The sequence below is a fragment of the Peromyscus californicus genome, unplaced genomic scaffold (assembly GCF_007827085.1).
Source record: "Peromyscus californicus insignis strain IS unplaced genomic scaffold, ASM782708v3 Scaffold_14__1_contigs__length_90479793_seg_2, whole genome shotgun sequence".
In the NCBI taxonomy this organism is placed as follows: domain Eukaryota; kingdom Metazoa; phylum Chordata; class Mammalia; order Rodentia; family Cricetidae; genus Peromyscus; species Peromyscus californicus.
In genome coordinates this window covers 74,514,120-74,529,677 of record NW_026294436.1, presented here as the reverse complement: position 1 = coordinate 74,529,677, position 15,558 = coordinate 74,514,120, and the positions used below count along the sequence as shown (strand labels likewise).

Genomic DNA, 15,558 nt, shown 5'->3' with positions numbered 1-15,558 from the left:
TATTTTTAAAGTCTGAAGTTGGAAGTCTTTAAAATGTATACTCCATGACCAAGGAAAGCATTTAGTTAGGGCTGGCTTACAGTTCAGAGGTTTAGTTCGTTGTCAGCATGGCAGAAAGCGTGGAAGCACACAGGCAGACATGGTGCTGCAGAGGTAGCTGAGAGTTCTGCAACCAGATTGGCAGGCAGCAGGAAGAAAGTGACATTGGGCCTGGCTTGAGCATTTGAAACCCCCAAACCTACCCCCAGTGACACACTTGCTCCAACAAGGCCACACCCAGTCCCTGTCAAGTAGCATTACTCCCTCATGACCAAGCATTCAAATATATGAGCCCTTGGGGACCATTCCTATTCAAACCACCACATATACTTTTACTGATTAATAAGGCACACTTAAATATTATGAACATTGAATGGTGTGTTAAGGTAGTTTAGCCTCATGCCTTTCAGACTGTTTTAAATGTTATTGCATCAGTTACTAAGTGAGATATAAGAAATTATTTAAATGTTAATTTTCTAACAGCTTGCAATGGTATCAGTTATTTAAAGAAAATTGCTTTATACTTTAGTTCCTTGTAGTTTGTCTTTTTTAGTTGACTGGCTTAAATACTAATGCTGTACAGTTTGAGTCTTATGCTACTTCTTTGAGGTGAAGGTCCTAGGTCATATTGAGATGGTGGTAGCAGTAATCAAAGTCATAGCACCCCATTTTGTAGATGAGGTTGAGAGGAAACATGTACTTTACCCAAGAAAGTGCTGACTAGGATGAGGTCTTTGGGCTGAGAATCTGCTCATAAACCTTTACTGCCTTTCTTAGTAAAGAACACGAATACTGATGATCCCATTAACCATTTTCCTTGAAGTTGGTTAGACTCTTATTTGGTAATCACAAAGAAATGCTGTTCTTTTTAATTGCCTAAAGCATTGCAAGCTGTGAAGGAAAAATGTAATTTCCATGTTTGATGTAGTTGAAATAAATTTGCTGGAGGGTTCATCCTTATGATAAATACCTTACCCAGTGCTTTACTTATAAGTGACCCACTGAATGTTTGTGTTGACTATCTGGACAGAGAGCAGGATGGAATGAAGTATTGAGAGTTATGCTGTTTGGAGGGATATGCATAACACTGCTCATATGGGCAGTTTCTGTAAAGTAATAGTTAAACCGTAGATTCCATTTTGATTCTTCTAAAAAATAAAATGCTTTCTTGGTTTATATTATGTTTACAGGCTGTTCGGGGCCAAAATGATAGTTATAATATAAAAGAATCAGAAGTATATATTTCAGAGACTACAGCGAAAACACCAAAGCAGGACACTGATCAGACTTGTGATAAAGATGTTCAGCAGGACCTTTGTTTGGAAACTTCAATCACCGAGACTGAGACAGCTGGGCTCACAGGAGAGGGGTGTGAAGAACAGCCCCCAGAGACCAATTGTGGGGCGCCAGCAGAGGACAAAACTCATGACTATTCGGAATGTGTTTCTGAATTGTTTTCTAGTCCTAATGTGTTGGTACCCATGGATGTTCTGGAAGATCGGGGGTCTACCCAGAATCTCCATTTGCAGAAAGACACATCAGATCTGAATTTAAGATTACTTCCTGCAGTAGACGACTGGGACAAAAAAATTGGAAGTTTGCTAAATGAAATAAAAGAGGCAGATTCAAAACTCAGTTTAGAGGAAGTACAGCTAAAGATCAAGATTGAAACATGCCTACAATTGGAAAAAATAGTCAAGGACCTCAAGAAGGGAAAATCTGACTCAAGTGAAAAATTGGAGTCCCTTCCTTGTAACCAGGAGGTAGGTCAGAGAGTAGAAAGTTCAGAAGAACTTGGTTTTGACTTAGAATCGGGAGCAAATGAGTTAAGTGAAGCTATTAAAGATCATGAAGCCAACAGAGAAGACAATTGGAAGGCCAAATTTCTTGATGTGGAAAAGGAGCTGACCAGGATCGAGTCTGAGAAAGCTAATATTGAGCATCTTCTCCTCTCTGTGGAAGCTGGCTTAGAGGTGGTTCAAGCAGAGAAGCTGGGTTTAGAAAGAGACACTGAAAGTAAGCAGAAGATTATTGATGGCCTTAAAGAAGAACTAGTTGTCGTCATAAGTGAGAGAGACAGGCTTCGTGGAGAACTAGATACTGTGTCAAAAGAAAGAAAAGCCCTGGATGAGATGTCTAAAAAGATGAAAGAGAAAACAGAAGAGCTGGAGTCTTACCAAAGTGAGAGCCTCCATCACATTGAGGTGGTAGAGGCTGAAGTCAAGGACAAGGCAGAACTCCTTCAGACTTTGTCCTTTAATGTGAGTGAGCTAACAAAGGACAAAGCTCATCTCCAGGAGCAGCTGCAGAATTTGCAAAAAGACTCGCAGAGATTATCTTCAGCAGTGGGTGAGCTGGAAATCCAAATCGGACAACTGACTAGAGAGAAAGAATCATTGGTCAAGGAGTCTCAGAACTTCCAGGTCAAGCTGACTGAGTCAGAATGTGAAAAGCAGAACATCTCCAAGGCCTTGGAGGTGGCACTCATGGAGAAAGGTGAGTTTGCTGTGCGGCTGAGCTCAACCCAGGAGGAGGTGCATCAGTTGAGAAGAGGCATTGAGAAACTGAGTGTGCGCATCAAGGCGGATGAAAAGAAGCACGTCAGTACTGAGGAGAAACTGAAGGAAAGCCAGCGTGAAAACGACTCATTGAAGGATAAAGTGGAGAATCTGGAGAGGGAATTGGAAATGTCAGAAGAAAACCAAGAGCTGGTGATTCTTGATGCCGAGAATTCTAAAGCAGAGGTGGAGACCCTCAAGGCACAAGTGGATGAAATGGCCAAAAACCTGAGAGTTTCTGAATTAGACCTTGTCACAGTTAGGTCTGAAAGAGAAAATCTGACCAGGCAACTACAAGAGAAGCAAAGTCGAGTGTCAGAACTGGATGAATTGTGTTCTTCCTTTAGAAGTCTGTTGGAAGAAAAGGAGCAGGCGAGAGTACAGATGGAAGAAGACTCTAAATCTGCGGTGCTGATGCTGCAGACACAGTTAAAGGAGCTCAGTGAGGAAGTAGCAGCCTTGTGTAATGACCAGGAATCCTTGAAGACCCAAGGACAGAGTCTAGACCAGCCAGCGGAAGAAGTGCGGCACCTGAAAAGCAGCATTCAGAAGCTGAAAGTTCACATAGCTGCTACTGAGCAAAAGCAGTGCTCCCTCCTCGGACAACTGAAGGAAAGGAAGCAGCATGCGGACTTGCTCAAGGACAGAGTTGATGACCTTGAACAAGAATTGCAGCGCTCAGAGGAAAACAAAGAGAATGCGACTCTCGAAGCTGAGAAGGCCAAAGCAGAGATTCAGACTTTAAAATCAGAAATACAAGGAATGGCCCAAAACATCCAAGATTTGAAGTTAGAACTTACCAGTACAAGGTCAGAAAATGAAAGTCTCATGAAAGAATTAAAAAAGGAGCAAAAGCGAGTATCTGAATTAGAAACAATAAATTCTTCAATTGAAAATTTACTGAAAGAAAAAGAGCAAGAAAAGGTACAGGTGGAAGAGGAATCCAAAATAAAAGTGGAGATGCTTCAAACTCAGTTACGAGAGCTAAACGAGACAATGATTTCCTTGTGCAATGACCAAGAGGCCTGGAAGACCAAAGAACAGACCCTGAGTGGTCAGGTACAAGCTCTTGAAGTTGAGAAGGCCCAGCTGCTACAGGACCTTGGTGAGACCAAGAACAAATACATTATTTTGCAGTCTTCTGTAAATGTCCTCACTCAAGAAGTAAAAGCTGGCAAAGAGAAACTAGAGAAGAAGGAGGAAGAGGCCAGGACACTGGAAGATCAACTTAAAGGTCAAGAGCAGCTTTTGTGTAAACTTTCCCATTTGGAAGGAGAGCAGCAACTCTGGCAGAAACAGAAACTCGAACTGGGAAATCTGACAGTGGAGCTGGAGCAGAAGGTCCAACTGCTGCAATCTAAAAATAGCGCTTTGCAGAGCACCCTTGAAGCACTGCAGAATGCTCACAAGAGTTTAGAAAGTGAGCTTGGACTGATGAAGACAGAGAACGTATCACTTGTCCAAAAAGTAAGTGCCATAACTTATTTCCATGTGGAAGTATGGTCAGGAGGGAAGGACTTCCAGATGGTTCATGGCTTTGTGTTTATAGGGTCTTGACTACAGGAATATTGAGTCAGCTCAGGCAGCAGTGACTGCTCTGATGTGCTTGTAAGAGACTTTTTTTTTTTTTTTGTGAATTGGATTAGGTTTTTGATGTGACCTCTCCACATAGGGGACTCTTGGGTTTGATATATATAGTTCCAGGTTCTTAATATCTGAAGTTCAGGTTCACCGGGGTGGAAACATCCCCTTATCAAGCTGAGAACCACTGTGGCAAGAGTGTAACAGATAATGATTAGGGTCTGAAGGCAGCCCCTGCCCTTTGCACCTTTAGAAGAAAATACCTAAAGATACTGATGTAATTAGGACCGGTGGAACACCCACGGCTTCCAGGGTATGGCTTGAGAAAAATTAGCCTGATCAAGAGAGGGATTCCTTCAAATTACATTTCTTATTCAACAGATAATTAAAAAGGAATGTCCAGAAAATGAAGTCTATCACAACTATATTTTCCAGGATTTGTATATTTATAACTTTAATCCTTGGTGTGTTTCTATTGGATTAGAGTAGCATGGTGGGATTATTAAGAGACCTAAGAGCAGATAGAAATCTAAGACACTAAATACAAAAACACTAAGGCACTCACTCAAAACATTCTCTGATATTAATTCAAATTAAAGCCTTTGTAAAGGGTCGTAAGAGTTAGGAATATTATTTGCCTCTTTTTTTTTTTTTTTTCTTACTGCTATCTTAAGTCTTTGCTGAGAAGAAAATGGAAACTCAACTAGTAGATTTTGAGAACACCGGGTGAGTGAATTAGTAGGGGATCATCTGGTTCCATTTTCTTAAAGAGTCAGTGTGTGTTGTAACAGTGGTTAATTTAGTCCCAGCAGACCACCCAGAGCAGGTGCTGATGAGTATTCAATTCCAGGTTAACACAATGGTTGGGAAGGAAGCCCAGCTACAGAGGGAGCTGCAGGAAATGGTACAGAAGACAACAAGACTGAAGGAAGGATTCAATAAAGAGAAAAGAAGGCTAACTGAAGAGTTAAAAGTACCCGTGGAAGAACTCAAGAGCCTCAAAGTAAGATCCTCCTGGCAGATTTGTTACCCTCTGTGAACTTGGCATGCCTACTCTGGTTGTCTTCCTAAGACATTCTGAAATGGATCAAACTTGGTTTCAGGTTTTGAAGCCCAAACTTATATAGTGCTCAGACTTGTAGTGATTTTCACCATCTAACACTGTCATGGGCCTAGAAGTCATGATTCATGTGATGCTGAAAAAAATCCCAAACCCACACTGCCTATGGGGGAGACTGAGGCAGCTGAGTAGGGGGGGGGGGTTATGAATCTTGAGATGTTATATTTTAAACATAACTGTGCTATATGCTGCTTTAATATGTTTTAGTTGTTTTTCTATATACTTGTAAATGAAATTCAAGGTTTTAAATGAAATTACATGTGTTTTGTAGGTAGAGCATCGTAAATATGTGAATCAGCTTGAGAAGGAATTTCAGCGTGCTCAGGGGAAAATAAAGTTGTTGCTCAAATCCTGTAAACAGCTGGAAGGAGAAAAGAGGACGTTGCAGAAAGAGCTCTACCAACTTGAAGCTGCACAGAAGCAGAAAGCTGGTGGGTGCTCGCTGGGGCATATTGGTTCCCCATAGGCTGTCTTCTAAGAGTCAGCACTTCTGTGTGCATGCATCAAATCCGCCTTAATAGTCTGTCTTGTGCTCATTTTTAAAAGTAGTTTAATAGTTTGTAATTTCTGAATTGTGGACTTAATGACTATAGAATTCAGAATGAAGCCTACATTTAGATATAGAATTATTCCAATGGGGAAAAACCTGAATAGTACCTTTGGTACCTTTTGCTAATGGGTATCCATAAAGAGTTAGCCATTTTGGTACTGTTGGGGTGATATTTTTCTGTTCTTTCCTTCCTTCTTTCCTTCCTTCCTTCCTTCCTTCCTTCCTTCCTTCCTTCCTTCCTTCCTTCCTTCCTTCCTTTTCTGCTCATTGGTAAATAACTATGCCACTTTTATCCGCTCACACACACTGCTTTCTCCATGAATAGCCAGTGGCTGGTGTGTGTGGGAGGCTTCTAGACAGAGTGTGGCAGGACAGTTCAGTGGTCTTTCTCATTGAGAAGTGTGATTGAAGTAGGTTTTGGAATCTGGGAGTTTTCCTCATGAATTGATTGCCACCCCTGGCATCTAGACTCTGACTGAGGTCCCTGCCATGATGTGGTTCTTCTTTATTTGTACCTTCCAGTCCCTGTATTCTCTCAAAATGTTTTCATAGACTTTAGGGACTTAAATTTTCATAGGCTGGTATCTGTCCCCAAAACCATACAACATAGACTTTATGATCATTACTGGATTATATTGCTTATTCATTTGTAGGAGAAAGAATGGATGGGGAAAGGTGGGTGGCGGGGGGTGGGGGAGGATATAAAAAGTTCATTTGCTTGATCTCTTGTAACTCTCTTATAATTCTCTAAGGGAATTTAAGTTGATGGGTTTTATTTAAACTTACCTACTAGATTGAGCTTTATGACATGAACAAATGATGGTCCTTAACTCCTGGAAAAGTTTAAAGAACAGGCTTTAAGATTACCTGCTGGGAACTGTCTATGATAATAACTGTGAGCAGCAGCAAGTTGTGTGTGATGTATCACTTTGTTTCCCACAGATTCTGTTGTGGGTGGTAATGTAGAGAAATTAATGACTGAAAACAAAGAGCTGAAAGAAAATCTTGAAGAAAAAATCAAAGAAGCAGATAAGTACTTGGATAAGTACTGTTCCCTGCTTGTAAGCCTTGAGGAGTTAGAGAAAGCCAAAGAGATGCTAGAAATTCAAGTTGCTCATCTGAGTTCACAGCAATCCAGACGGCATCTCCACTGTTCTCCTTTACTGGATTCTTCGGTTCCAGGACCATCTCCAACCACTTCTGTCAGTGAGAAGTCAACATCTGGCCAAAATAAAACTTCAGGCAAGAGGCAGAGGTCCAGTGGAATTTGGGAGAATGGTAGTGGGACAACACCTTGTACACCAGAGACATTTTCTAAAAAAAGCAGGAAAGCAGTCAATAGTAGTGTTCACCCTACTGAAGATAAGGAAGAGACTAAGTTTGAGCTAGAGGGACTCCCAGAAGTCGTAAAAAAAGGTATGTATAGTTCACATACAGAATAACAGGGCTGAGGGTGTGGAACATATGCTTAGCTTGCATGTGGCCCTTTATTCAATTCCTAGCATTAAAACACAAAATTTGCCGCGTGGTGGTGGCACACACCTTTAATCCCAGCACTCGGGAGGCAGAGCCAGGCAGATCTCCGTGAGTTCGAGGCCAGCCTGGACTACCAAGTGAGTTCTAGGAAAGGCACAAAGCTACACAGAGAAACCCTGTCTCGAAAAACCAAAAAAAAAAAAAAAAACCAAAAAAAAAAAACCCCACAAAATTTGAGATTTTACATAAAAATCAGCATGTGGAAAGATAGAAACCTTTACTTTTTAGGTTTTTCAATTATTGCATAATAGCCCTAGCTGCTTAAAGAGACTAGTTCATTTTTATTTTTTATTTTTTTTTTTTTATTTTTTTTTTTTTTTTATTTATTTTTTTTTTTTGGTTTTTCGAGACAGGGTTTCTCTGTGTAGCTTTGCGCCTTTCCTGGAACTCACTTGGTAGTCCAGGCTGGCCTCGAACTCACAGAGATCCGCCTGGCTCTGCCTCCCGAGTGCTGGGATTAAAGGCGTGCGCCACCACCGCCCGGCCTAGTTCATTTTTAAATTGGCGATAAAATAAGTGTCTAAGATTAACTACAGCACTACAAAAAGAGCTGATAGTTTTGGAAAATGACTGCTGAAAGTCTCTTAGGAATTGCTGGTTTTTCAATCAGCTTTTCCTTTCTTGAGCCATGTGAGCGGGACAAGTAGGCTGGTTGACACTGACCTGGAAGGAAGAGTTTCCAGTTTTCATAGCTATTTGATATTGTTGCAGTCTCTAAGACATAAGCAGACTTTCCCCCTGTTAATTTGGTCTTGATTTTTAATTACGATATTTGAGGCAGAATCTTACTGTGGAGCCCAGGCTGGTCTTGATCTTGAAGCATTTCTGTCTTAGCCTCTTTGTGCTAGGATTATAGACTTGTGCCACCATACCCAGCTTCAGTCATGTAGTTCTGTTAAAAAAAAATATCTACAGCAGGTTGGATCTTTGGCCCTACACCTTGAAGTCAAAGCTGATGGGAGGAGTTATGTTCTGGTAAACGTGGTTCCATAGTATTTAGCTAGCTGTCCTGTAAATGATGTATTCGTAAGGGATTGAGAGCATTGCCTGTAGTTCGATCTGAAGGCCACTGTGGAGGGCCCTGTGGAGTGTCTTTGTGATTAGCCTTCTCTCCTTGTCAGCAGTCAGCTCAGTTCCTTTCCTGGAGGGAGACTATGAGCAAATACGAAGACACTCAAGTCCTGAAGTCACTGTTAGTTTCTAGTCTCCCTTTCCAGACGAGAGCTGGCCTTGTCCCATCCTAGTTCAGCTGTGTTAAATGCCCCTCCTGTCTTGAGACTGCAAGATAATGCAACCACATAGAAGAAGCAAGACTTTTTATCTTTTTATGTGATTCTCCCTGATCCTTTTTCCCATCGTGGTCTCTTTTTAAATCTTTTATCTTTCTTTTCTTTTCTTTTCTTTTTTTTTTTTTTTTTTGGTTTTTCGAGATGGGGTTTCTCTCTGTAGTTTCGGTGCCTGTCCTGGATCTCACTCTGTAGACCAGGCTGGCCTCAAACTCAGAAATCCACCTGGCTCTGCCTCCCAAGCTCTAGGTTAAAGGTGTGTGCTACCACCGCCCGGCTTTTTATCTTTCTAATAAGGGCTAACCTGTTAATTTTCCAGTTGATTTGATGACCACCAAGGCCATTATGTAGTGTAATACATTGTTCTCTATGGCTGGGGAGAAACTATGTTTTGCAGTTATTTTTACTGTTATTGAAACTTTGTACACGTACAAGCATCTGTACTCCATTGTTAGCCCAGCTAAAACAGAAAGTCCCTTATGAATGCCATTACTGACAAGCAACTCTTGCCCTTAGGGTTCGCTGACATTCCTACAGGAAAGACAAGTCCATATATCCTGCGGAGAACAACCATGGCAACCAGAACCAGCCCCCGCCTTGCCGCACAGAAGTTAGTGGGATCCTCACCAATACCAGGCAAAGAAAACATTGCAGAGCCCTCAAAACCAACAGCTGGTGGCAGCAGATCACAAAAGGTAATCTGTGAATGTCATTTCCTGCCTGCCAGCCTGGAAGTCTGTTAGATTACCCAGGGTTGGCTGCTGTAGTATTTGACTCGGCCTGAGTAAGCAAGTCCAAGGATACATTTCAGTTTCCTGAGGCCTAATCTCCTCCTCTACCCAAAGGACTGCTTGTAAATAGCTTCCTCGGAAGGGGTGTTAGGGGAACTTCAGCACATTTGTAAGAGACTTTCAAACATGGCTTAAAAGGTTTAAAGAGGTTGTTTTCCTTTGGGCCACAGGTTCTGGTCACTGGGTTTTTCACTCTATTCATCTCCCCTCTCCCGTCAAAGCTTCTGATTCTCCTGGACTTTATTCTTTACATTGTACAAAAGGTGGAGAATATATCCTCAGCTGATTTTTATTTCTAATACTGTAATTCATACTAGCAGCACCATTTCTGCACACAGTACATGTGTTTTACTTTTCTTTTTAAATCCCAGGCTTGGCTTAAAGTCATTGTGTAGCCAAAGATGGCCTTGAACTCTGATCTTTCTGCCTCCACCTCCTGAGTGCTGGCATTAGAGATGTGCACCACCATTCCCTGATTATGCTTGGTGCACACTAGGGCATTCTGCTAACTAAGCTGCACCCATTACTGTTACTCCCCTCAGGTATGTTTGTTGACCTCTCACACTGGGAGACCGAATGAAGAAGGTGACATTCCTGAAAGATTGAAACCTCCACAGTTCACACCTCTCTTTTGCAGCTTGTTTGTAGTTCTCAAACTGGGAACCATGGGAATAGTCTTGGAAATTTCTAAAGTAACTTCAGGAAGTTTTAAAATTTGTGATGTTAGTTTGCTCACTTGTCAGAATTTAAGTATGCCATCGGATAACCTTCAAGTAACCAAAAAAAAAAAAAAAAAAAAAAAAGGTTTTTCACAAGTGTAGTTAGTGGTTCCTATGTGTCAGAATCCAGAAACATTGGTGATTGGTTGTATCAAAACAGCAACACACTGCAAATTGGTTTGTTTTGATTGATGTGGAAATGCCATATATAGTTAAACCTTGTCATACGTTTTCTTATAGCTTATAAGTTAAAGTTAATTTAACAGTGAGGAAGGGTCTTAAACTTTTCATACACTGGAATGGAGCTGTCCACTCTTCATAGTAGAAGTAGTATATCATCCTGTGCAGTTTTCTCCTTCCCCTCAATTATTGTCTGGTTCCCTCTCTCACTTGGAATCAACTGTTGGCACTGCCAACAATATTGGAGTACAGTAGAGTGGGTCCTGACTTCCTCCACTGCTGAGAAGCTCTGTAGAGTAGCAGGTTCCCTGAAGGAGAGAAGCTGGGAAGCTTGACTAGAGCTGATGGCCATGGGATAGCCACAAGGCTAGGAATCAGGTGTAGGTGCTATTATAGACTGCCATTTTCTAGATATGTGATAGGGAGCTCCCTGTCCCCCCTCAGTTAAAAAAAAAAGTCCTACTCCTTCCTCTCTGAGGCTTATGTGATACAGATGTTCTGTATGTCAGGCTCCCTTACAAGGAAACGGGCACTAAGCTAGGATCTGGACTTCACTGTCAAAAAGTCCTTACTCCCTTGGTACTGCTTGCTCAGATATCTGTCCTCTGATTTGCAGTATGTAGCTAGTTATGTCTGGGTTGCCTGTGTCATCATGGCTAATGAAAAGACTGACATTTAGCAAATGGTTGTGGGATGAACGGAGCTCTGAATGTTACCTTGAGTGACTTTCATAATGAGATTTTTATAAAGATAGGAAACTGTCCTATGAAGTCACCACAGGGTCTTTTCTTCCCTCCCTCCCTCCCTCCCTCCCTCTATAAGGAATTGATGGGAAAAGCAGTCTGTATGCGGTGTTCAGATTTATTACCTGGGAGGAAGAGTTTTGCACACTAGGGGGCCTGCACTCCTCACTGCTGGGGAGCCTGCTGGTACAGAGCAGTAACCATGGTTTCCTGCAGATTTGTGTTCTCTGCATTAGCTACATGCAGTCTAGTTGGCACCAGCAGTTAGGAATTACAAAGCAGTTTTCTGCACTTGAAGAATGGCAGGGGGTCCTCTTGAAAAGAGGGTCTAGGAGACTTTCTGATTAGATTCACATTTTAAAAACATAGCCTACTCATTTTCACTTTAAGTCAGCATTTTCTGAGATGCTCTGTAAAAAAATACAAGTATGTTTCATCATTTAGTTTAAAAAATACAGAACAAGATTTTGTTTACTAAAGCAGGTACTTTGACACTCAAAACTGTAAATTCTCCTCTAAGGTGAAAGCTGAGTTCAAAGCAGCTCCTTAGTCATTTATTAATATCTGATGAATTCCAGGTAGGGAAAATACATCGGGAAGATGCATTGGGTGCATTGTTGTGTTCATCCTGTCTCTGAGATGAGGAAGCCCAGGAAATCCTACTCTACCGGAGACAAAGGAGCTGCTGTTTATATATAGACTTGATTCCCTGACTGCTTCTGCTTGGTGGGCTGTCCACATGGATAGTAGTGATGGCCTTGAGCAGAGGGTCAGTTAACAGAGCTTTGAAGACATTGCAGCTCACCCCCCAATCCCCTGCTAGTAGGACTCATTTCTAGCAAGTTGCCCACATCTTTCTTCTCTCCCCATTCTGTCTTCAGACATCACTGGTGAGATGGGGAGTGGCACTCTCCGAAAGATTCAGGGCCTTGCCTGGTTATGGGCCATTCAGAAGCGGACTGTCTACATGAACATTACACTCACACTTTACATTCTGATCGCAGAGTGTAACTGACTCAGTTCCATGTCAGAAGAGCCAAGGAATGTTCTGCAGTCACTTGGTTGGGTCTTGCTGTCTCAGTTCCTTGTCTCTGACCCGTCATTCTCCCTGCTTTCCTCCTTTTCTCTTTTGCTGAATGCACCTGAACACTTAATGTTCCTGTGACTGATAGATTCAAGGGAAACCCTTGTCCGTGGTCTCACTGCTTCTCTCAAAGAGAAAAAAGAATGGTAGTACCAGTAAAACTTCTCCCTTCAACTTTTCACACGGGCTAATTGTCCACCAACTCCTGGTCTTTGGCTACTGGTTTTTCAGTGTCCTGTGCACATGATCTGAGATAGAAGCAGGCTTTGAAATTTGCTGTGTTTTTTGTAATGCAACGTCTCTAACTGCCCTTTAAAGTCACGTGCTTCCTGTAGAGAGAATATAAATGGAAAAACAAGCTCCATTCTTTTTTCCTGTTTCAAAATGGTACCTGGAAATCTTACTTAGGGAGTGTCTGTCGTGTAGTTATTCTTGGGACACTTCCACTGAAGACCTAGCTGTACTTGCAAAATAGCTATTCTTTTGAAATTTTCATTAATCTTTTCATTTTTGGAGGGTGACGTGCAGTACTGGGCAGAATTGAACATAGGGCTTTGTGCATTTAGGCAAATTCTCTACCACTGAGCTCCTTTCCTAGCCCTCCTTTTAATTTTAATTTTTAAGACAGCGTCACTCTAAGTTGCCTGGCTGGCCGGAATTTACTCTGTAGCCAGTTCAAGCAGGCCTTGTAAACTGCTGTCCTCTTTCCTTAGCCTCCTGAGTATCTAGGTTGGCAGGCCTCACTGGGCCCCTTAGGTTTCTGACTGTCTTTTGCTTTGTTTCATTTTGTTTTGTTTTTAGCTGCACCTCACTATTGGGCAGGCTAGTCTTGAACTCCTGGGCTCAACTGATCTCGAGTCTCTCACCTTGTTGCTCTGTTTTCTTCTGAAGATCCTGTATATGAAACTTCCATTCTTGCTTTTAATTCTTGTTCATGTACCTCCTTACTTTCACCTTATTTTGGGACAGGATCTTTTATTGGTGTGGAGCTCACCAAGTAGAATCAGCTGTTGAGCCAGCAATCCCTAGAGCACTATCATGCCCAGTCTTTTTATGTGGATTCTGGGGATTGCACATAGGTTCTCATGTTTACAGGGCAAGCACTTCATAAATAGCCTTCTCCCCAGCACTTCTTGACCTTATTCTCAGACCTGATTTTTCCTCATTATTCTATATATCATAAATTTTGACTTAACAACTACATCAACATCTTAACCATTTCTTAAAGTTTCGTTTTGTGGTATAACCTCTTTCATCTAAAAGATACAACATCATGGGAGATTTATTCTTTCTGGACTTCATTATTAGCATAACTGTCTTCCAAATCCAGTATGGAAACAACACTATTAAAAGAGTGATTGAGAGCCTGGCAGTGCTTGGGAGGCAAAGGCAGGTGGATCTCTGTGAGTTTGCCAGCCTGGTCTACAGAGTGAATTCCAGGACAACCAGGACTACACAGAGAAACCCTGTGTTAAAAACCAAAAAAAAAAAAAAAGAAAGAAAGGAAAAGAAAAGAGAGTGTGATTGACACTTCAATATGGGTCCTAGGTATTTGACATGTTGTAAATAGTTTTTTCCCCCTGAAGTCAGTTTTATGCATTTGTATTGCACTTACTGTGAATGCAGCAGGGATTCAGGACCAATGAGTCAGGTTTAACTCTTGCTTTCAGGGAGGAAGATATTGAGATTTTACTCCTTCCTACAGAAGAGCTGACCCAGGTGATCAGTTTCATCCCTTAGGAGTGGGAATGTGAGCAAGCCTGACGGTACAGACCTCTAACTCCACCAGTGAGGGAGGCTGAAGCATGAGGATCACAAGTTCAAGGTCTCTCTGGCCTATAGAGTGAGTTTAGGGCTAGTCTGGGCAGTGTAATGAACCTCTATTTCAAATCCAAAGTAAAAATAGGGCTGAGAATGTAGCTCACTGGTGGGCTACTTGCCTAGCATGTATAACATGGTTCAGTCCCCTATAGAACAAAACAATGACAACCACCAAAAAATGTGACTGTGATTTTGAACCACTGAAAAATGTAGATGTGATTTTGAACCTCTTACAAATTATGTATGTTGCAGGTCAAGGTTGTTCAGCAGAGCTCGGGGGATTTACACACTGCCTTCCCAGAACACCTAGAGAAGTCTGTCACAGCCAGTAATGTTCCTGGGAGAAACTCTGCAGAGAGCCCCAAGGAGGGCCTGAAGGTCAAGCAGGGCTACCCTGCCTCCAGCCCAGCTGCTGGGCCTGACCAGAGAAACAACGAAAACTGCCATGTCCAGTGAAATGTCAGGGTTGTGGAAGGTGGCAGTATTCAAACCAGTCTGCCTGTGGGGACTTGTCTTTGAGCCACAAACACTATCACTAAAAAATAACTAAATCCTAATGCTCTACATGGCCTTCAGGTCTCTCCATCCGTAAGATGGGGAAAGTTTGGAAACACCTATTGCCTACTTCTTGTTCTTAAGCACGGTGTAAATAGTTGTGGATAGAGCTTGAGAATTTTCTGCAATTAAATGGGAAGCACCATAGTGACTTGCTTGTATGAATTTACACTTAGAAAACCCTGCAATGATTTGATTTAGGATCTTCCTGTGTAAAGTGTTAGGTGTGAAATAGTTGTGGATCAAGAATTTGAGCTGAGTAAAATGAGAACCTGTGTGAATGTGGTGTCTTCATTCTTTCAATGTGTTTCATAACCCCCGCTCATATAACCTGTACATAATGTGTGGGGGGCATTGGGGTGTGTATTTATTTCTAGTTAGATTGCTGCAGACACCTTAGAGGTAATATAGATCATGTTTACATTCACTATATTTTTCTTGTTAAAGTCATCATAGTTCTTTTGGTATACATGGCTGTATTTGGTGATATATTAAAATATGTTCTCATAGAAATCTTTGTAAAAATTATTTCGTAAGTATAAAAGCATTGTGACTAGTGGCACCATGCAATGTTAAGATGTTTGAACAATTGGAACATATATTTGAATACCAGTATGCTTACTGAATATGAGACATACTTTGGAATGTTGGTCATACACATGGTATAAAAGTATGGATACCTTGTCCTCATTAAATCACATCAGCAAAGGTACAAGAATGGGATTGTTTCTATCTATCTGTTGTAAAGATGGAGGCATTTAACCCACATTAAAACCCTTGACTAAGCCCCTGTGCCCTTGAATAAGGATAAAAAGGTTTTGAGGAGATAATTTATTCTTGGTTTTCATTTCAGATTGGTATCCTAGCCTTCACAAATAGCCATTAAAAAAAAATGTCTCCAGCATGATTCCATGTAGGCAGACTTTTCTTTCCTGCCCGCCAGTTCCCAAACAACTGACATGGAGACTTAATATTAATTATAAATGCTCAGCTGA

The 15,558-nt window shown here is 41.5% G+C and overlaps 1 protein-coding gene across 1 annotated transcript in view; it reads left to right on the top strand.

Moving 5' to 3' along the window:
• The window catches only part of Cenpf (centromere protein F), a 48,138-nt gene extending 32,854 nt beyond the window's left edge, over positions 1 to 15,284 (top strand). The window contains exons 13-18 of the mRNA XM_052737986.1: positions 1,230 to 4,064; positions 5,029 to 5,181; positions 5,570 to 5,729; positions 6,791 to 7,264; positions 9,187 to 9,365; positions 14,261 to 15,284. Coding sequence (XP_052593946.1) covers positions 1,230 to 4,064; positions 5,029 to 5,181; positions 5,570 to 5,729; positions 6,791 to 7,264; positions 9,187 to 9,365; positions 14,261 to 14,464 — 4,005 coding nt within the window. The 3' untranslated portion in view covers positions 14,465 to 15,284. The remainder of the gene's footprint in view (positions 1 to 1,229; positions 4,065 to 5,028; positions 5,182 to 5,569; positions 5,730 to 6,790; positions 7,265 to 9,186; positions 9,366 to 14,260) is intronic.
• Positions 15,285 to 15,558: the final 274 nt, after the last annotated feature.